Genomic DNA, 20,257 nt, shown 5'->3' with positions numbered 1-20,257 from the left:
CGGGAGGGATTTCACCCAAAACGAACGCCGTATTTTCTTCATTGCCAAAAAACAGTGATCACCATCATTTCCCCATCCGTTACCTTTACATTGCCAAAAGTTGATTTTGTGCTTTGTTTGATTTTTGAATATTTTCGTCTTTTCTTTCTCGCAGTTGTTCCTCACTCCAGACATGACGCCTAGTTCAGCGGCGGAAACTTGCGCAGGAAGTGGCTAGGGCACTCGTAGCCGCCGGGGTTCTTGTCGAGGTAGAGCTGGTGGTAGGTCTCGGCGTCCCACCACTGGCCGGCGGGCACGATGTCGGTGACGACGCCGCCCTTCCACCACTGCTCGCTGGCCTGGGCGGTGACCTCCTTGGCGATCTTCTCCTGCTCCGGGCCGTGCGTGAAGATGGCGCTGCGGTACTGGGTTCCGACGTCCGGGCCCTGGCTGTTGGCCGTCGTCGGATCGTGCATCTTGTAGAAGAACTCGAGGAGGTCGCGGTAGGTGAGCTGCTTGGGGTCGTAGACGATCTGGGCGGCTTCGGCGTCTGTGGGATTGCGCGCGTTAGTCAGTCATTTCGAATAGCAATGGTGTTGATCTGCGGTTGGTGTGAGGCGACACGGAATCTGTCGTTTTGCGCGCCAGGTAGGGCGAGTAAAGAAGAGTATGGATGTCACATACGGCCAGTCCTGCCATTGCACACCTCGCGGTACGAGGGGTTGCTCGAGTCGCCGCCAATGTAGCCGACGCGCGCGTCGTACAGGCCCTTGCCGGCGAAGTGCTTGCGGTACATGTGCTCGACGCCCCAGAAGCAGCCGGCGGCGACGGTCGCCTTCTCGGCGCCTTCGGGGATGGTCGTGGAAGCCATGCCGCCTTCGGAGCCGGATACGCCGAGACGGGTAGAGGTGGTGAGGGGCCGGAAGAGTCGGGAGATGAAGTTGGGCGCGTTCTGGAAGAAGGCCATGTGCAGGATCAGGTATGCGACGAGGGACCAGAAGGCGACGTCTTTGAGGAGACTGAGCAGGGCCGCGAGGGTCATATAATTACTCTAGTCGCTGGTAGTCGAGAGGGGAAAGGATGAAAAGCGAAAATTCGACTCTGAGTTATGGGCTTCGTCGCATGGTTATTATATAATAGGTTTCTCGTAATAGTCGTGGAAAATGCATTGCGCCATTGAACCCTTCCCACATTAGTGCCCCTCTCCTTGTTGGAGTCGCAAAAGCGCATTCGGCCTGTCGGCGTGGGAAAGTCGTGACGTGTGAGGGGCAAGCAGCAGATTGGAGCTTGTGAAGCCCGCTCAGGCACTGCCCGCACACCGCACGCCGCCCTACGGGGGATTTGTCATCGGGCTACAGAACCTCGGGAATCCACTGCGACGCTGCCCTGCCATAGGCTCATGGCCGTTAAGTCGAAGCCCAATAGGTAGGTACCGGGCCCACAGCTGCTAGAACAGTTGACAAATCCAGGGGCCTTCCTTGATCGGCCCAACCAGAAATCGCAATCTCAGATTTGATGCATCGCGTCTCTTGCTTCCTTAGCCTCGCCAATTGATTTGGAATCTGTCAGTATGTGTGATATGATCGATTTTATTAGGTAAGGTTTTTGGTATAAAAAACCAGTCATGGCGACAAAGACGATCCGCGTAGTGCTTACTCGTTGTCCAGCCTCCGCTACTTTCGTCTCTTGCAGTACGAACCTTCCATCGATATACCTATCGTCTACCTATCGCCCTAGTACTTCGTGCTTTCCCACGGAACTTAAGGTTCATCCCAATGACACAGACAGCTTGGGTATCCTATTCTGATAGCGGCCAGAGAAGGCAAATACTCGCGAGACATCTCTAGGCTCTAAATTCGATTCCTTTCGTCTCAAGGGTTCAAACTTATCCCCTCTTTGCCACAAGAAGATGGCCATTTTGGAGCAGTTTGCGCCCCCTGTTTCTCTTCGTCTTGGTTTGCCCGCGCAACCCACGGGTTTCTCGCTCATATCGAAACACTCGTCGGGCCTTGCTGAAGGCGGGAAAATGAATAGCCCTCTCTGATGTCGTTCATCAGATTGATTCGAGGGCAGGGCTAGCATTCCATCACGTTGGCATCACCTTTCCTGCCGGTTCATAAAACGAGTAGCAAGCACTAATGCACTTGTCCAATACTCGTGGACCGACAGGCTTGACCAGAAACTCGTCAGCACCCGCCTTCTCCGAGTTGATCTTGTCCATTTCCGAATCCTGACCGGTCACCATTAATATAAGCGACTTGCAAGACCCGTGCTTCTCTTCGTATGCGCGGATGGCCGCCGTCGCTTCGACGCCGTCGCAGTTTGGCATCTGTAAGTCCATCAACACCAACGTGATAGGCTCTTCGCTCTCGGCAGCCTTGACAAATTGTTCTTGCGCCTGGTTCCCATCTTCGGCTGTGACGTAGGGGATCTTGCGCCTCTTGCAGTAATTCTGTAAGATTTTTAGGTTGATTGTATTGTCGTCCACCAGAAGTGCACGGAGCTTCAAGTGGTGGCAGTACCCAGCGAATCGTCCGGGCTCGGCCTCGAGGATTTCAACTACCGGCGGTATTTCTGGTACGAGAGCATTGTCTGCTGTTTGGCTTTGGATCATGCTCACAAGAGGGATTGCGGCTGCCTTCTCGATCACCTTCAGGTCTGTAGGTGTGCCGGGAGAGATCGCAGTGCATAGTAGATCTGCCTGACGCAAAGCTTCATCGAGCTTTAACCGGTACAGTGGCCCGTGTACTTCGATGCGACGTTGCATCTGGCGTTCCTTCATCCAAGCTTCTCGTGAGGCATCCATAGATGACAGCCAGAGAACGACGGATCTTGGGTACAGCAGCTGGATACAAGCTACCTCATGATGATTGGCATCAGTGACGATATACCGGGCGGATGCCGCGTCGCTGCGTTTGAGCCCTTTCTCTTCCAGGTGCTTGACGGTGCGACTAACGAGATGATCGAAGGATGACCTGTTTCTTATGTCGTGGAATGTATAAGGCTCTTGGGTCTCCTCATGTGAAGTTTCCGGGTTCTCTTCTTTCACAAACTCCAAGACGGGATCCGACAACTCAAACCGGAAATGCGAGCCTGTCCCCAATGCCGACGAAACGAGTTTGACACTTCCTCCAAGCAGCTTCGCCGTCTTGCTTGCCAGTGTCAATCCCAGTCCTGCACCGGATTTGTGTGGGTTGATTTTCTCATAGGGCTCGAAAATCTTGGTGTAGTTTTCCTCCGCAATGCCAATCCCATTGTCGACGATATCAATTGTCAGACTTGGAGGCTCGCTCGAGGCACGTACAGTCAACGAGACAGTGCCTGCTGGTACGTCGGAAACTGCATGGATCGCATTCATCAGAAGCTGTTGCAGGCACTCTGTGAGGAGGCGCGCATCCGTTGTGAGTATAATATGACCTCCTTGGGGCAGATCTTCAATGAAGTCTATTGAAACCCCTTGCAGCTCTGCTCTTTGCAGATAAGCCGTTATGTCACCGATGACATCACGTTCTAAACCGACCAAACTGTACGGACTCAGTTGTACCTTCGTTGCGGTGCTCTCTGTCCAGACGTTGTGCTTGATGATGCTGTTGACGGTTGTCATGAGCTCTTGGCCCGAGTTCCTGATGGTCGCCACATTCTCCCATAGAGAAAGTGCGTGCCGGCTCTCACCCCAGTTGACAGGCGGGCAACCGGCTAGTGTCATGGCGGTGAGTTCTTCAGACAGAAGCTCTACTGATCCCAAGACTCCGTGGATGGGTGTTCGGAGTTGGTGCGTGATGCCTCGGATAAATGTTTCTCGAGCATGCAATGCCTGTTGGAGCAAGCGATTTTGGATGGTGGTCGCCGTGATTTCGGCTATTTTGGACACGAACCAGGCGTCAAAATCGTCTAATACATGCTGGACATCGTTGGACGCCACAACAATGTACTTGTCGGAAGTACCGCACCGAGCGACAATAGCCCGGACAGTCTGCGTGGACTGCAGGTCCTGAAAATTGGAAGACTGAATGATCGATTCGATATGCTCACTATCCTCCCAAACGCCCTCGCTGATGTCGGTGTAAGCGATGCTAGGTCGGCCAACGAGGTCGATTTTGCCATCGCTTGTGGATTGTATCGAGACCTGGGCATCCGGGTAAACCTGTTGTATTATTCCCAGAGCCGCTGTTTCATGGTGATCATCGCCAATGCTACTTCGGAAGGTCGAGAGCATTTCGTTCATCTCCTGCCGCCGTTTGAGACGCCTTTGTCGCGTATGACTTGCGATGGACGCGCTGATCAGCTCCGCGAACCGAACCAAGAGATCCTTTTGATCCGATGACAGGGGTTCTTGTTGATAATCCGAAGCCACGCAGAGACTACCAAGGGCGACATCACCCCCGTCTTCGGCCATCAATCGCAATTGCGTGCCAGCATAGCTTTTGAGACCCAGGGCTTCCACTTGCGGCGCGTTCTTGAACCGCCAGTCCTGGGACATGTCCGGCACCATGAAAACACTCCCAAACGTCTGGTTAATGGTATGGGAGCAAGGACTCTCTCTCCGGGGCAGCGAAGCCAGGGGCATGTTGGCAGCAGCCACTCGGGTGAAGGTCGACTCGCTCAGAAGACCTGCGATGGCATAGCCCCAGCCGATTGCCTTCTGTAAGCCATTGACGAGCGTGTCAATCTTGGCCAAGAGTAGCTCGTCTTGCTCAATCAGTCTGGTATGATACCAGTATGCCGCCAACCTCGACGACTCGTTCGGAGTGAGGTAAGGTGCGAGGTAGCGCTCATTGTGTCCAGAAGGGGGGGTCTGGTGATGGCGGCGCATCTGAATCCCCAAAATGCTCTTCGTGAAGGTCTCGGTCGAATGGCTTCAGCGGCAGATGCGCATGTTCAACATCCAGTGGCGCATCGACTCGCAATGGTCGCTGGGGTATCGGTTGCCGGAGGAGATTCGTAGTGCAGCTGAACGAGCTATGCGGAATACCCATCCCACGACCCATCATCCCCCGGCCGGTGTGAGAGCCAGAATGGCCGCCCATCCTCCCTATGGCTTTGACGTCAAGGCATCAACCTGCTCAAATGAAGTGAAGAAGCTGGGTGCGATTCGATTTCTTGCGTCATTCACGTCGTATCACGGGTTGATTCTCCGTCTATCTTTTCCGGGATACGTCAAAACTTGAGATGGGAACAAAACTCATGGAAACGCTCCCAAGGGTAAATTACTAGCTGGCAAGTACGTCAGAGTACCGAGGAGGGGATGACCAGTTTTTCTCTTAGCAGCCGATTGCAATCACGCCGCTAACAGAAGACGCGGATATAACGGCCCCCCAGCCATTGGCGTTGAGGCCCTCCTCCCCTAGCTGAAGAAGCAAGTTGCGGATAGCCGAGCGCTGCAATATCGCTGGCATCACCGCTAGGGGGACTCTAGCGCCGGCTTTTAGGGGGCAGTCTAGAGTCTAGATTGGCCTTTAACCTGCCGCTAATACCGCCATCTGCATTTGCCACTGCGGCCGACCAGATCCCCGGCTCTAATCATGGGTACCTCTGTACTGGCCGGTAAGGCAGCGCGGTACTTCGTGTGGTTCAGCAAAACCTTGGTGTGCCTGTGTGCCTTGAAGCTGCAGCTACGAGCTCGACCGGGCTAGGTTAGTGAGCCGCAACAATCTGAATTGCTACTGCACGTGGTACGGTACTCTCCCACACAAAGGGCCAATGGGGTACCTGGGGCGCCATGCGCCTTGTGGGTAGATGGCTTCAGGGGCAATGCAGAGCTGTCTGTGCAGGACTGCTGAACGGTGTTCTGGGCCCTTTCAATGTTGCCTCTAGATGTAATCGCCGTTAAATTGGTGGTAAAACCTAGGGGGCACTGTCACATGGGAATCGGCAACTGGCTTCGTGAGTGTCTCTGCTCCAAGTTAAGAACCACCCTGAAAGAGGTTAATCGGCTGGCTATTTCTGGTATGCCCGATGTCTGAAACAACATGGCAGACTATGGGAATCCTAAGCGGTGTAAAACCAGCCCTCTCCCCAACGTAAACGGATTGCAGGTCAACAGGTCTATACTTGCATGATCTTTAAGCTAAACTGATGAACATAGGTGCAGGTAGTGCAAGTACATGCACTGAGTGGAGTCCGCCGGAGGAACCAGTGTCCATCGTTCATCGTGCTTGGGCACTTCTCAGGCAACGTCACCCACCTCGGTTGGACTTTCGCTCGTACAGGGCAGACCACACACCCCCGGTCGGGTCACCGAAGGCCGCATTTGCATACTGAGGCCTGGGTTTTGGGTCTGGTCGCCGTGGAGCCCGACCACGGATCTGTGCGAGGTGTTGCTTGGGCGGCACTACGAACCGGTCCCGGTACGGCGGTGGCGCCCGTGAGGGCGAAGTGGGATGGCGTTACGAATCAGCCCGTAATCCCATGTTTCACGGCTTGGTTGCCATGTGAGATATTGGTTGTTGGCGACGACGATGATGGTGAGAAAAAAGTAGGTGTTGTTGCACCTCCCCGGTAGGCCATTATGTTTTAGGTAAGTCATGAGATGAGATGGGCCCTCTGCCTACGTACTCGGTGCTCAAAGCAGGATGGTAAAATAATGAGTAGCCCGTCCAGTGAGGGTAATGTGAAGGATGGGTGAGGGTTTCCAAGTGCCTATCTCATCGAATCGTGGAGCTCAGTGGACAGATTTGGCCAAAACACCATCACTAAATTGAATGCAAGCACTGATTGTTCAAGACTTGGGTGGGCAGCTTTGCCAGCTGATTGTTCACAGTTCCAGTAAGTGAGCGGCAGGTTAAATTCTGTTCAAGCAGGATTACTCTTGTCGATGCCACAACCTCGACCACTTTCGTCGATCTTTTAACCACGATCATCTCGTCGATTTTACTCTCGTCGACTCAACAACCACACGCACGCCAATTTCACGCATACGATCATTCATACCAGCTTCACGAACACAAACACACTCGCCGATTTCACAGATACAACCATCAACGCCAACTTCACAGACACGAACAAGCCCGTCGATTTCTCAACCAGCTATCATTACTTCGCGATTGAGTTATTTCTTCATTATTGTGACCTCCCCGAACCTCACATCATACCTCACCTACTACCGCGCACCACAATTAATCGAGAGGCCAATAAAGCGGCGCTTGCGGGCCAGCGCTCTTGCGTCTGCTCCTCGCTTGCGGCCTCCGTTTAACCACACGAGTGATCACTATGGATCCCAATGCAGCAACACGCCTGGCCACAGGTAGTCTTTCCGGAAGCCTGTACCACTATGACCGTAAGTCTCCAGGACACCCGAGTCTACTCTCACACATCTCCTGTGTGACGTCTCCCCCTTTGCTGGCCCACCTCGCATCCCCTTTACTCCACAGATCATGACATGTTGCTGACAAACCATACCTAGTTGTTATGCGTCGCCTCTCACTTCTCGCAATCCACTGCCGTCTGCAGATGGCCATGGTTTTTATGAACGACCAGGATTGCGCCCCCGAGGACATCGACCCCGAGGTCCTCCGTGTCATCGCGCATCTCCTTGCCGATATGGGCAAGACGATTGATGATATCGAGGCCTGTGTCGCCCACGATATTCGCGAAGGGGTCATCCCTGCCGCCAGCGATGAAGAGCACGTCACGAAGGTCATGTCGCTCTTCTTTGACGTTCGAGAAGTGGCTGATGACTTTCTAGTTTAGATGCTAGAAGCTTCCTGGAGCCTTCTTGGAGGACTGGTGTAGTATGGCTTGAAAGAGGTCGGGTTGAACTGGGCGAGAGATGAATTCTGTTGCAGCTGGTCACCAGAAGATGAAAGAAGTATGATTGAATGGATCAGATATGAATTATAGCTGGTCGCCGGCGAATGGACTATAGGATTTGCGGACCTTGGTTTATATAGGTATAAACCTTTTGGGATATGAACTTGACAAGCTCCTAGATAGGAGATATGAATCGACTTTTTTCTCGATAATTTATTTGATTTGCCGCAACTGTAAGTGCTCGATAACGGCCAAGGTTGTCAAGGTCATCAATGACGGGGCGGCTTCTATGCCAAGAAGTTCTCATTGTCGACTACACTGCAACCAAGATGCACGTTCACTACGACAACATCGTGAATTCTGTCCAGGCTTGTTCCTGGCAACGACAGCGCCATCCCAATGATGAGCGTACCCCTGAACCTAAAATTGTCATTCAAGGTCTTTTCCTTTCTATGGAGGGTGCGCGCCGCAGGTGTCGGATGCCTCAACATTCCATCCAGTTTACAAAAGACGTTTTTATACTATGTCATAGTTTGCTAATGTGTGTCTTACCAATGCTATGACTGGTCTTTGTTTTCACTTGAGTCATCAGCTAGGTCAAATCGCAAACTGAGGGCGAGTCAATACCACTGCCCATGGTCTAAACCATCAGTCTCACTTTCAGCTTGTCCCCAGGGACAATCCCAGCCTTCTTAAACACTAGTTCTGGAAGGTCGATGTACGGCCCTGCAGGTCGGAGCCCGCGCCGATGGCGATCTGGGATGCGCCGGCCTTTGTGAAGAAGAGGGCCACTACCTTGCAGAACCCACGGACTGCATTACTGTTGAAGATGGACTTCCCACGCATGTAGAACTTGGCTGGATCAATGCCAACGTAGGTGTAATTGTATACAATGGATATCATGTTATATAGACGCCCAGGAAGGATTGATTACCGTAACATTGGGTCCAGAAAAGCTCCAAGAAAAGGGATCTGCTTTCGCCTAATTGTCGTAGCACCATTAATTACCCAGCTCACGATCGCCCCTTTGCCTGCGCCAGGATGAGGTATACCAACTATACCAGAACAGCCAAGTACCCATTTCAACAAATGTTCACACTCCGGAATCAGAAAGCTATGCCACGATCGACGGGTTGCAGTCGTGACATTGTCCAACAGCCTGGCCTTCGGCTCCGTGGGAGCGGCTGGCGGCGTCGTTCGGCAAACAAGATTTGAGTTCACCCACACCCAGGATTCCAGAAGCCACAAGAACTTGCGCAACACCTGTGCACTTCTACCTCCTATGATTTATATATCGCATTAATACCCTGATCCCTTGCCCGGGCCGGTGTAGCCTAGCGGTAGTATCATTATTCATATACTTAAAGGCAAGAGGGTTCAACTCCCTCTGCGGGCACTTTTTTCTTTTTCTTTTTTTCCTTTTTGTTTTTCTACTTCTTCGCATTTTTTGCCGTCCAATATATATTTCTTGCTCCCCCTTTTCCACCCCACATATCGACTAGGCAGTCCTCTTCTGACTTCGGATGGACCACTTATAACACCGTAATCCTTCGTACCTAGCTTTCTCACGCTGGGTATTGGCCAGTATCCTCTTCATGCGAAGAATGCCCAGGTAATTGTGAGTCCAATACCCAACCTCACGGATCGTGAAGCGAAGTTGGATGGCCCTTCGAAAACCGGCAACCTTTTAAGACAAGCTTCTCTACATGGAATACGGCACCGACCACTGATTCGGGTATGCGTAGAGTATTGATATTTCGGATGCTTTACAGTCTCGCTCGTGACTCCTGCAAGGATTCCCAATCCGACCTTTCAAATGGAACATACCGATCTCCTTGCAGCCATAGAATGGTGTCGTCCTTGTTCCCCCTCTCTTCTGTTCCGATTAAGTCCGGGTCGACGCCCTCTTTCCGCAACAAGACCTTGTTCTGTTTATGATTGTGAATATGCGAGCTGGCGCTCACCATCCTCAAGAACACGGGCACCGCGTATTTGGGCAGTTCGCTCTTGGCGAAGACCGCCAGCTTTTCGTAGTCTAGAATATCTGCAGAAACAGCAGGATCCAGATGAATGGCCGCGCAGCCGGCGCGACCTTCGTGGTGCGGCACACTGACGCCGTATACGTTGGCCTCGGCGATGCCTGGGAACCGACCGAGCACCTCGGCCACTTCCGCCGTCGAGACGTTTTCGGATTTCCAGCGGAAGGTGTCGCCGAGGCGGTCGAGGAAGTACCAATGCCCGTCCTTACCGCGCCACAGAGAGTCGCCCGACCGATACCATAGGTCGCCCTTCTTGAAGACGTCGCGTGCAAAGCGTTTGTTGCTTGCCTCCTCGTTCTTCCAATAGACCTGCCAGGGCTTCTGATCCGGCACCGCGACCAGGATCTCGCCACCTTCCTCGTAGGGCACGCGCTGGGCGAAACCGGTCTTGGGGTCCCGCCAGATCTCGTCGCCCGTCTCGTGGCCGATGCGTACCGGCACGTACGTGTTGCGCATACGATACCGCTGGATGAGGCCGTGGTGCCCCACGCAGTCGCGCAGATAGGGGCCCCGGTCCCACACGAGGAGGTGCAGCATGCCCTCGCTCGAGCTGAAGAACTCGGCGATCTCGGGCACGCCGAACCGCTCCTGGAACTTGGTCCAGACGTCCGGGCGCAGGCCGTTGCCGTAGGCGCCCCGCAGGCGATGCTTTCGCAGCTGCTCCGGTGGTGGCGGCGCCGCGTTCAGCAGGTACCGGATCGTCTCGCCCACGTAGATGAAGAAGGTCGCGCCGGACTCGGTCACGTCGGGCCAGAAACCGGAGACGGAGAACTTGGGCGCGATCGCGAGCCCGACGCCGCCTAGCAGGAGCGTGGTGGTGGAGATGATGCCCGTTCCGTGGTATAGGGGCATCGAGTTATACCAACAGTCGACCCCGGGCTTGCAGCCGAACGGCAGGTTATAGTAAGTGCTACACGGTTGGAAAGGTTAGCCGCTCAGACGAATCACTATTTGCATTGATTATAGCAAGTTAGAGTCAACTTACGCAGCTAAGTGCATACGATTCAGACTGTATGCACAGCCCTTGGGCAGCCCCGTGGTACCGCTGGTGTAGATAAGGCAATACGGGAAAGTTCCCTCCATGCCTTTCCGCCACTTCTCTTCCGGGACCATCGGCGGCCTCGCCTCGATTTGCTGTTTGAATCCGCTGTCCAAAATGAAGATGCCCATCTTCTTGGACTCGATGTAATCCTTGCTTCCGGCCACTCTCGCCTGGCATTTCTCGTCTTCATCCACGACCAGGACCTTTGACTCGCAGACGTCGAGGCAATGGTGTAGCGGCCGGCCCTCCAGGTTGTAATTGATCAGGGCGGGCGACGCCCCGATGCAGTGGGATGCGAACATGACGGCGAAGAACTCGACGCTGTTCAGGAGGTAGACGGCCACGAGGTCGCCGGGTCTGATGCCCTGCTCTAAAAGCCACTGGGCGTACTTTGCGGACATCTCGTACAGTTCCTGGTACGTCACTGTCCGGGCCCGGGACCAGATGGCTCTTTCGTTGGGCCATTTTCTGCAGGTCTCTTCCAGGATATACCACGGGGACATCTTGCCCTCCTTCACTAATGGGAGTCAGTTTGAAAGATGCCATTTTGAAGCGATTGAGACGACGGGCGGGCCAACCTCTCTGGGCGTATAGCCTCTCTCCTTCTTTCTGGTTCCTGACGAGTTTCCAGTCCCGGCGAAGCTGATACTTGCCATCGAGGTAGGCGGCTGCCGCCAGCATGGCGGAACCAGCAGCTATGGCGAGTTGTCAGTAAATGGGAATAAGCAGATTGCCGACATCACTCACCGAGAGCCATTCTTCACAACGAAAAAGCAATATATAGGAGGGGTCGAGATGTGTGTCACTATCGAAAAGCTGGGTGGCTACGTGTATACTACAAGGCCTCGCTTGCGTAATTAGAAGAGAGTTTGCAGTCTGAATCTAGCTTGACACGCGGATAGACGTAAGTTTTCAGATCGGTATTCAGATGTTACCTAGGAGGCACCAACCTAGCATCTTGTGTGAACGACGGATATGCTCGCCTATCACCAAGACCTTGCCTCGGCATTCCCACAAGGGCAACCTTGGATACCCCTCAAAGCATGTACCCCAACTTCTACGATCCTTGCTAGTACATGCCCGACGATGCAGCCTGCACATCTCATGATGGGCTCGTGGGGGGGAAACGGCCCCATCCGCTCCACCCACCGGGTTCGGATGATGGGTTCGCGATTATGGTCAGCCAAACGCTGCCGAAGCACGGGGTGCCTTGGTCGGTGGTTATTGATCAAAAAGCCCCGGGGGGTTGGTTACTGCCGATGGGCTGACCTGTAATGCATAGAGCACCAACGGCTGACTGCACAATCTTCCATGTCGTTCAGTCACGATCAAGCGATTGCATCGACCGAGCAGTGTTACCTCAAATACCTGTAGGTAGGTGGATTTTCTACACCCACAAGGCCAAATTGCACCGAGTCCAGTACCTAAACCATTGGAAGGAGAGCCAACCCCCAATTGGCTTTGGTCAATGTCGTCATAGCCGATATCTGTACATACCGCTTCGTGCATGGCCAAAGCGAGCACTGCTTTGTCGGTCCAGAAGTCGGTCTGCTGTACGACTACCATGTAACCCCCGGTGATCATCTACAGTGCAAATCGAATGAGCTGGCGTCGAGATAGATGATAATAGATTAAATGAAAAGCTAGTTTACGTCCATCATTCCGATTATGCACATAATTAGCGACGGAGCAACTAACGTGAAGATGGCTTGCAGAAAGTACCGTCTGGCTGGCTCTTGAGATCATGCCCGTTGCGTTGACCGTCAACGCGATGTGAGGTGCGGAGGCTTTTCCGCCGGATGGTCCGAGCGTGGGTGGCCCAGGAAAAACTTTTGGCTGCTGCTTGTTGCAGCCCAATAAAACGTTCTGCCAAGCCCCCAAATCTTTCCCTCTGGCTGCATCCACTGACAAAATGTCCACTGCAAGCAGCTTCATCGACGTCGAGCGCCATCGCCAGACGCTCGAGCAGAACCTTGTCAAGCTCGAAGAGGCCTTGGACGAATGGCGCCAGTGGAAATCCGAATATGAAGCGTTAAAAAGGAAGTTGGCGCGCTGCCGGCCAATACAAAAAACCTGACCAGCACGCGGGAAGCCTACCAGGGCGACCTGGTCGACGCGAAGGAGCTGCAGGATATCTTCGGCAAGAACGACTCCAAAAACGCCCAGCAAATCATCAGCGTCCTGACCAACCGGATCGACTATGTGTCGAAGAACATTAGTTCCCTCGAGAACCAGCTCGAGGCGGCGCAGAACAAATTCGCTGCCGCAGATGTCTTCAGCAACCCCAACGCTGCCGATGAGGGCGGTCTGCCCATCACTGAAATTATGGAGGAGCTCGACGATGACGACAACGTCCTCTCATACAGTCTGCAGACACCGTCCGACAATCAGGCGCAGCTCCTTGAGGCCCTGAAAAAAGCAGGTCTTGCCGAAACACCCGCCCCTCCTGCCACAAAGCCACAGCCTCCCTCCGAGAAGCCCGTAGAAGACGAGGCCGAGGCGCGTGCAATCGCGATCAAGAACGAGGCGGAAGCTCGTGCAAATGCCATCAAGAACAGACAGATCAGGGTGCCCATGAGGCCAAAGGGGCCTGCGCAATCAGAACCAAAGGCCAAGAAGGGTGTTAGCTTCGCCGAGGACACCAAAACAGAGGACGAGGAACCCAAGGACGAGGTACAGAGGACGCAAAACGCAGACCAGATTGAGGAACTGATGCGCCAAGCCAAGGCGCAAGAGGGAATCATTTCGGAGCCTGTCATCCCGACTGACGAATCCGAGGAGGAAGCTCAACTTCGAAGAGACATGCTGAGCTATAACCTGTCTGAGCTGAACCCCGTTGTCGCGGAGCTGACGCTTGAAGAAGGTGACTACAGCGGTGATGACTTCGATAGTGAGGACTACTCCGACGACGAGGAAGACGAAGAGGACGAGGATCAATGGGGACGGTCTACACAGAGCGTAGTCGATGATGACTATCGGCAGAAAATGATCGAAATTCAGGAGCGCTTATTGGGAAGCCAGAAGGCGCCACCGGACTCCTCTGCAAAACTTTATGCAGAGGATAACGATGGCGATCTTCAGGGCATCGGGCGCATAACCATCAAGAAGGATGAGCCTACTGCTACGAGTGGCACCTCTTCTTCGAATGGCGATGTGCCCGTATACAAAACGAAGGGTGTGCGCTTCGCTTCAGCTCTTGATGTTGCCGATGAAAAGAAGCCGAGCCAAGTCGAGCCAGCTGAAAAGCAGCCGCCTGTGACGCCCTTTGTCGAGCCCCTCTCTACCGAAATTGTCGAACGGAAGAGCAGCACCACTGCCGACCCAACACAGGCCCCTGTCCCTACCCCTGCCAAGAAGGCCTCGAGGTTTAAGTCGAGTAGAGCAGCTGGGCCCCCTACACATGGCCCTATCAGCGCAAGCGGTATCCCCATTCTGCCAGAAACGCCTGCCACGCATAGTCCCATCGCACCGTCCGGGCCAGAGGGTAAAACCATGGCCGATGCGGTTCTCGAGCGGGATAGTTCCACGGCCCCCAAGGAGCCCGACGAGCTCGATGCCGGACTCTTGCGCCAAGAGGCGGCGACTGAGTACTACAAGATGCGAAACCGCCTAATCCAGAAACAAGGTGGGTTCATGAAGGAGGACGAAAACCCCATCCAGCCTCTGGACGAAGAGGAAGGCGGCCCCAAACGTTTGAGTCGCTTTAGAGCGGCAAGGCTGGCAAAGTCGTAGCCTGGAGCAATCTACAGTAGCTCAATGACGAGACTCTGGTGGTTCTTGACTATGCGAACTTGACCTCTGTCCCGCACTGGGCCTGTTGAAATGTGAACTGGAATATCCTGTCTGGAAAGTAGGAGGATCTTGACACCCTTACAACATATGTCGCCTTGAACGACCTGAACTGATCTATCCAACCGAAACATTTGGACGCCATTCGGAGCTATCAGACACGGTAAGTCACGATGATTCGTATTCGTTTCCTATGTCGTGTGCCGACGTGAATTGGTCGGAATATGAGAAGAAAATAGCCAGCAGAAACCTCACGGAATCGCTACTATCTGACAATTGATGTACGGCAGCTTCAATCTGCCGTGGCATTACTCGCGATTCCAAGAGCAACTTTCCAACAGGGCCCTCTGATGCCATAACCAGTGGTTCTTTTACCGCCTCCTCCATGGTTTTGCGCAATTCGTTTCACCCTGTACATCCCAAGTAACCCCGAATGTTGCTGAAACACAACTTGAATCGATAGACATTGTATATTTTCGTTCAATATAGCCACACTTGTTTTGTTCGATATCTCATCGCTCATACCTGCTGTAGCTCATAATGCGGTCTTTGGTCTCCATACCCGTCTGAGTAGCACGCCCATATTTACTGACCATAAATGTAGATCACCCATTGCTACTCTCCCGGCCCCTTCCCGTTTTCAACAACCTCCTCATCCTTATCCTTGTCAACCCCCTCTCTAGCTGATCTTGGCGTTGCTGAAGTCCATCTCGGGGTGCTGGTCCTGGAACTTCTTAAGGATGTCGGCCTTCTTCTGCTCGTCGCTGGTGGGGAGGCCCTGCTCCTTCTGGCGCTGGTCGAACATCATCTTTTCGACCATGCCGCGCGTGGCGCCGTCGAGGTCTGACAGCTTCGAGTTCTCGGGCTGGATGCGCGAGACGTCGATCTTGGGCGCCGAGGTGACGACGTGCGCCCACCACTCCATCTTGTTCTGCTTGTCGAGGTGGATCTCGACGGACTTGGTGCCGTCCGCGTTGGAGGAGAGGGTCCAGGTGGATTCGGAGGTGCTTACGGCGTGGGGGAAGTCGCCCTGGGGGAAGGAAGAGTCATGAGTTGCTGAGGGATACATAGAGGTTGCTGGGTAGGGAGAGAGCTTACATCGATGATGGGGGCCTGGCCCTTGACGCCGGCCACCAGCTTGTTCTTCTTGATGTCGACGACGATGTCGCGGCCCTTGTAGTTGCCCGGGATACCCGAGATGACGACGTCGAGCTCGGCGATGGTCTGCGTCCACTTGTAGGGCAGGGCGTCCTGCTCCTCCCGCTCCTTTGCGATCGCGGCAGCGTCGGCTTGAGGATCTGGCGGGATGGGCGCAAGAGAAGGTTAGCAAAAGCAGCTATGTCGTAGCTATGGTGGGGTCGTCTTTGCATATGGGATGGACCAGATGCAGAGGAGCGGGCAGTCGTAAACCAGAGTCCGGCATATTGCTGGTCTGTAGTAGGTTGTCGCACTGGAAGAGGGAGCTGGAGCTTGTACTCACCTTTGTCAGCCATGTTTGGAGACTTGTGATATGCTGGAAGTAGTATGAGGGAGTTGTCGAAATGTTTACAAATGCAGAGGATGACAAAAAGCTTCTCCAAGCCAGTGATGCTAAACTTAGCGCGGGGTCGTTGTTAGTGGGGGTGCTCCCCGGTGTTCAGCCTCCTTGCCTGCAGGTCCAGTGAATAGGTGCGCAAGGTGCGGAAGGAATTCCACGTTACCTAACCGACCTTGGCCCAGATTTAATGGACAGCTCTCATTCCACATTCCAACCTCCCTCCAGATCGCAATCCTCCGCCACTCTCCACCGTTTTTCTTGCTGGGCATAGATCGGATTCCGGCCGGCTTGATCTATTCCAAGGCCTTGACCTCGTTTGACGAAAAGTTATCTGCGGCTACATCCGAACGCGATTAATCGTTCCTCGCTGCCAAAGTCGAATCGCAGACCTCCGAACCTCGACTCGTGGGTCGGGTGCGCCAGATATCACATTTACTTGCAGACTGTACCAACAGGCACTATTACCACCAAGCCGTGCCCGCCCCAACCGTCAAGATGTCACGCAAAGCGGTGACGAGTACGGTCACCCAGCCGTCCAACGCCATTCTCCCCTCCGACATTTGCCCAGTATGTAAGCGTGTCCGCTACCTCAATACCGACATGAGGTTTCTGATCAACCCCGAGTGCTACCATGCCATGTGCTCGCAATGCGTCGACAACATCTTCAAGTCCGGCCCCGCCCAGTGCCCCTACGTCTCGTGCAGCAAGACCCTGCGGCTACGTGGTTTCCGGGAAGCTTGGTTCGGCGATTTGTCCGTAGAGCGCGAGGTGGACATACGGAAGCGCGTCGCGGCCGTCTTCAACAACACACAGGACGACTTTGAGACGCTACGGGACTTCAACAACTACCTGCAGGACGTGGAGGACCTCACCTTTGCGCTCGTTAGCGGCACGGACGAGGAGAGGAGGAAGGCTGAAGCCCAGCTGGTGGCGTATGAGGAGAAGAATAAGGCCGACATCGACCGCAACAGGAAGAAGGGCCGGGAAGTCGAGGCGGCGAGGAAGAAGCGCGAGGCCGAGGCAGAAGCAGCCTCCAAGGCGAGAAGATTGGAAGAGCAGAGAGAGGAGGAGGAAGCGCGCAAGGAAGAGGCGACGCTCAACCGCGAGGTCATGGAAGCCCTCGCACGAGGCGAAGCCGGCACCGCAGCCCAGATCCAGGAGCGCATCCTGGCACACAAGAGGCAAAGAATCGCGCAGCTCAACGGCAAGCACTTCCCCCTGCCTTGGACAGCGGCCCGTCGAGCATGCTGTCGATCCGTGGACTCAAAGCCAAGCGGACGGGGCCCACGGAAGACGAGGAGGACAGAAACAAGCCCTACGATCCGTTTGGGGCTACCGACCTGGACCCTACCCGGTACCAGATCCGCGATACTTACGAGAACTCATGGTTGGACCCTGCCAGAACCAGGGACGATCATCGCGTCCCTGGCTACAGCGTACAGGAATACGTCGCCCGTGCCATGTTCGAGGCGTTTGCTGGGCTCGGCGTGGACATTGACGAGGAGAAGGCTGGTGCGCAAAGGGCCGTGGGTACCGTCGGTGCCAAGCATGCTGCACAGGCGAACACGACCTCCGGGGCATTACGAAAAGCCGGTGATGATGTGTTTGGTTGAGGGCGAAGTTGGCAGTCCATCACGAAGAGAGATGCAGCTTACGAACATCAGTCTCCCTTTGCATAGCGTCGGCGTTATCTTACAGGATATTGGGCTTTAGAGGGCGGTGCTTGATCGGTACATAAAACTAATAGACAGATGGCATGATCAAGAAATGATAGCACGGCATTACCAAAGTTATCCTACGTTATTTTATCAGTGGCCGCTACATCATGTATGCCACTGTGCCACTGCTCGAACCCATGACAGTCACCTGACCTATCCCTTCCCGATTGTCGTCCATGGCCCCAGATACTTCGTGGAGCAATCGATCAATCAGACACCCTGTGGCTTGTCCGTTTGTGCATTGTGAGGTGAGCAATCACCCCTCGCGTTAGCCGCACCTTCCCTCCTCCCTGCCAGCAGGTCTGGGTGAGTACGTACCCCCCACAATTTCTCCCCCGAGGTTGCAACTGTTCAGTGACATCAACAAGCAACCTATCCAAGTCTCATCCCACTTCACGTTCACATTCCCATTCACTCCAGCGCCTCTTCATGTATGGTTGTATGGTTAAACCAGTGAGAAAAGTCTCAAGCGGTGGTTGCGTTCAGGGAGTGATCAAGTTCCCTAGGCGGGACAACTTGGAATACCGTACAGCAACAACAACTTCACTTGTCCATCACTTGAGAATCAACACACCGAAATAATCAGCAGTACCACGAAGAAGGCGCACGTGTCGATTACTGTCCAAGTAGGAACCAGGTCCCAGTGTCACTTGAAGGTGGAATACTTGACCGCCCAAACAAATTGTATCTACAGCATACCCATTCTACACTTGCACCGAGCATCAGGGTCATCAAAACAAACGCCAATATGGCCCCGGACTTTATTGCGAAAGATAAGAGGGTTTATACGCCTCCAGGCTTCTACGTTCCCATTGGCAACGACCTGAGACCAGCCAATGATCATTTCCGGAATTTCTTGACCTCGAACCAACACATGCCCGGCGGCAAGAAACCTACCGGCTGCAAGAAACCCACAGAGGATTGGAAGAGGACACGTGTGGAAGTCAACCTGACTATCGTGTTCGAAGCCATTTTGCATTTCGACGACTTTTGGGGCAAGAAAGGCTTCTTCCGCCACTTGAGTGTCTCCTTGAACTATGGGAGCAAACAGGGTCCCAAGTTGAGTGCAATGATCGATGCTTACTGTGATGCCCGGTCGGCATTCCTGCAGCAGCAGAAACAAGGACATGAAGCTTGCCCTGATCCTGGCTCTCGGCTGGTAGAGCTGGCCGATCATTTCAGCGAACTTCGAGAGCAGCCAGAACGGGTTGGTCGTGAAAGTATCACCACTGAGGTTTGGGCTCGGCGCATGGAGAGCTGGAAGCAGCGGCTACAAGAAGTGATAGGGGAGCTTGAAGTACTCTATGCGCTGCAGCTGAAAGAGGACCAGGCTTCTTCCACGTCCCCAGCTCCCTCGCATGTAGCAGGGATCGATCCCAACGGAAAGCATCAAAGCTCCAGTGGCAATGGTGCAGATGATAAGCCTGACAACGTGACCAACTCCAGCACGCCCTTTTCCTATGACGTGTCTGGCAAGAACGGAGAGGTTTCCGGCACGAAACGAGGCCTTCCCGACGACGATACCAGTTTCGGGAATCTACCTAAAAGACCAACTCTTGATACGGACGTCGCCAGGAGAATCTGGTTGGAACTTCCTGACACAGGCAGTTGCATTGTACTCCCAGGCGAGATTGACGACGGAACTCACAAACATTGCGATCCCTCGGATTGCAAGATAGCTCGATTATTTCTTCCTCCTGATCCTCTTGAGGCATTGCAAGTGGAACACGGGATCCGGATCGGCAAAATAGAGACACAACAGACGGACTTGCAAGAGGAGATGATTCATAAAATCGATATCCATACCAAGGAGGCGGCCGCTCGCTTAGAGGCGTTTCAGGGCCAGCTTAAGACAATGCAGGACCAACTACAGGTGCAACAGGCCGCTTTAGCCAACCATACTACTACAAGCACCGATAATGCACTTTCAAATGGACCAGCACCCTCTGCAGATTCTAGAGAACGCGACCTTTCAGAGTTAACAGCACGCGAGCCGAAGGAGTTTATTAAGGTCATCTGTGAAGAACTCAGTAAGCTACGAGCCGCGGCCAAGACCAAGATCCACCAGATGGACAAACAAGGTCTTCCGGACGATGAGAACAAGCTGGCCGTTTCCGATCTCTCGTGGCAGATTGGGAAATGCATCAAGGTTGCTGAGAAGGGCGTTGGCGAGCTGATGTGAGGATGCGACAAGGTGTTGCATGGTATGGCGGATGATAGAGATATACCCCTGGCGTTTCCAAATTTTTTTTTTTTTTTTCTTTTTCAGTTGACGAGATACTAGTTGCTCGAGCATAACCTAGCAGTATGGCATCAATACGAACAAAGTAGGGTTTACTGGCAACATCCGCAGCTCTTGTTGGACCGAATCTCGCTGTATTATCCTCTTGATGGCGAAAGTGCT

The 20,257-nt window shown here is 53.8% G+C and overlaps 9 protein-coding genes across 9 annotated transcripts; 4 read left to right on the top strand and 5 right to left on the bottom strand.

The window, feature by feature from the left end:
* Nucleotides 1-179: 179 nt before the first annotated feature.
* PG986_001944 (peptide methionine sulfoxide reductase msrB/msrA) lies at nucleotides 180-1,021 on the bottom strand (the record flags this gene model as incomplete). Its single annotated transcript, XM_066838166.1, has 2 exons — nucleotides 180-529; nucleotides 664-1,021. The coding sequence occupies 2 exons, from the start codon at nucleotides 1,019-1,021 to the stop codon at nucleotides 180-182; spliced, it is 708 nt and encodes a 235-aa protein (XP_066707059.1).
* A 1,044-nt stretch (nucleotides 1,022-2,065) lies between these two features.
* Nucleotides 2,066-4,792, bottom strand: PG986_001943 (uncharacterized protein; the record flags this gene model as incomplete). Its single annotated transcript, XM_066838165.1, has 1 exon — nucleotides 2,066-4,792. One exon carries the CDS (start codon nucleotides 4,790-4,792, stop codon nucleotides 2,066-2,068), a length of 2,727 nt encoding a protein of 908 aa, XP_066707058.1.
* Nucleotides 4,793-7,188: 2,396 nt separating this feature from the next.
* On the top strand, nucleotides 7,189-7,668 carry PG986_001942 (uncharacterized protein; the record flags this gene model as incomplete). The annotated part of the gene is made up of 2 exons (XM_066838164.1): nucleotides 7,189-7,255; nucleotides 7,382-7,668. The coding sequence occupies 2 exons, from the start codon at nucleotides 7,189-7,191 to the stop codon at nucleotides 7,666-7,668; spliced, it is 354 nt and encodes a 117-aa protein (XP_066707057.1).
* A 759-nt stretch (nucleotides 7,669-8,427) lies between these two features.
* On the bottom strand, nucleotides 8,428-8,631 carry PG986_001941 (NAD-P-binding protein; the record flags this gene model as incomplete). Its single annotated transcript, XM_066838163.1, has 1 exon — nucleotides 8,428-8,631. One exon carries the CDS (start codon nucleotides 8,629-8,631, stop codon nucleotides 8,428-8,430), a length of 204 nt encoding a protein of 67 aa, XP_066707056.1.
* Nucleotides 8,632-9,494: 863 nt separating this feature from the next.
* On the bottom strand, nucleotides 9,495-11,566 carry PG986_001940 (uncharacterized protein; the record flags this gene model as incomplete). The annotated part of the gene is made up of 4 exons (XM_066838162.1): nucleotides 9,495-10,677; nucleotides 10,753-11,326; nucleotides 11,388-11,504; nucleotides 11,557-11,566. The coding sequence occupies 4 exons, from the start codon at nucleotides 11,564-11,566 to the stop codon at nucleotides 9,495-9,497; spliced, it is 1,884 nt and encodes a 627-aa protein (XP_066707055.1).
* Nucleotides 11,567-12,721: 1,155 nt separating this feature from the next.
* PG986_001939 (uncharacterized protein) lies at nucleotides 12,722-14,541 on the top strand (the record flags this gene model as incomplete). Its single annotated transcript, XM_066838161.1, has 2 exons — nucleotides 12,722-12,840; nucleotides 12,891-14,541. The coding sequence occupies 2 exons, from the start codon at nucleotides 12,722-12,724 to the stop codon at nucleotides 14,539-14,541; spliced, it is 1,770 nt and encodes a 589-aa protein (XP_066707054.1).
* Nucleotides 14,542-15,277: 736 nt separating this feature from the next.
* On the bottom strand, nucleotides 15,278-16,091 carry PG986_001938 (uncharacterized protein; the record flags this gene model as incomplete). The annotated part of the gene is made up of 3 exons (XM_066838160.1): nucleotides 15,278-15,628; nucleotides 15,697-15,896; nucleotides 16,079-16,091. The coding sequence occupies 3 exons, from the start codon at nucleotides 16,089-16,091 to the stop codon at nucleotides 15,278-15,280; spliced, it is 564 nt and encodes a 187-aa protein (XP_066707053.1).
* A 539-nt stretch (nucleotides 16,092-16,630) lies between these two features.
* PG986_001937 (CDK-activating kinase assembly factor MAT1) lies at nucleotides 16,631-17,748 on the top strand (the record flags this gene model as incomplete). The annotated part of the gene is made up of 2 exons (XM_066838159.1): nucleotides 16,631-17,372; nucleotides 17,405-17,748. The coding sequence occupies 2 exons, from the start codon at nucleotides 16,631-16,633 to the stop codon at nucleotides 17,746-17,748; spliced, it is 1,086 nt and encodes a 361-aa protein (XP_066707052.1).
* An 853-nt stretch (nucleotides 17,749-18,601) lies between these two features.
* PG986_001936 (uncharacterized protein) lies at nucleotides 18,602-20,035 on the top strand (the record flags this gene model as incomplete). Its single annotated transcript, XM_066838158.1, has 1 exon — nucleotides 18,602-20,035. One exon carries the CDS (start codon nucleotides 18,602-18,604, stop codon nucleotides 20,033-20,035), a length of 1,434 nt encoding a protein of 477 aa, XP_066707051.1.
* Between the last annotated feature and the right edge of the window lie 222 nt (nucleotides 20,036-20,257).

This window comes from Apiospora aurea, assembly GCF_038362705.1.
Source record: "Apiospora aurea strain CBS 24483 chromosome Unknown utg000001l_segment0_segment0, whole genome shotgun sequence".
Lineage (NCBI taxonomy): Eukaryota > Fungi > Ascomycota > Sordariomycetes > Amphisphaeriales > Apiosporaceae > Apiospora > Apiospora aurea.
The sequence above is the reverse complement of the archived record's forward strand: the minus strand, read 5'-3'. Positions and strand labels throughout refer to the sequence as shown.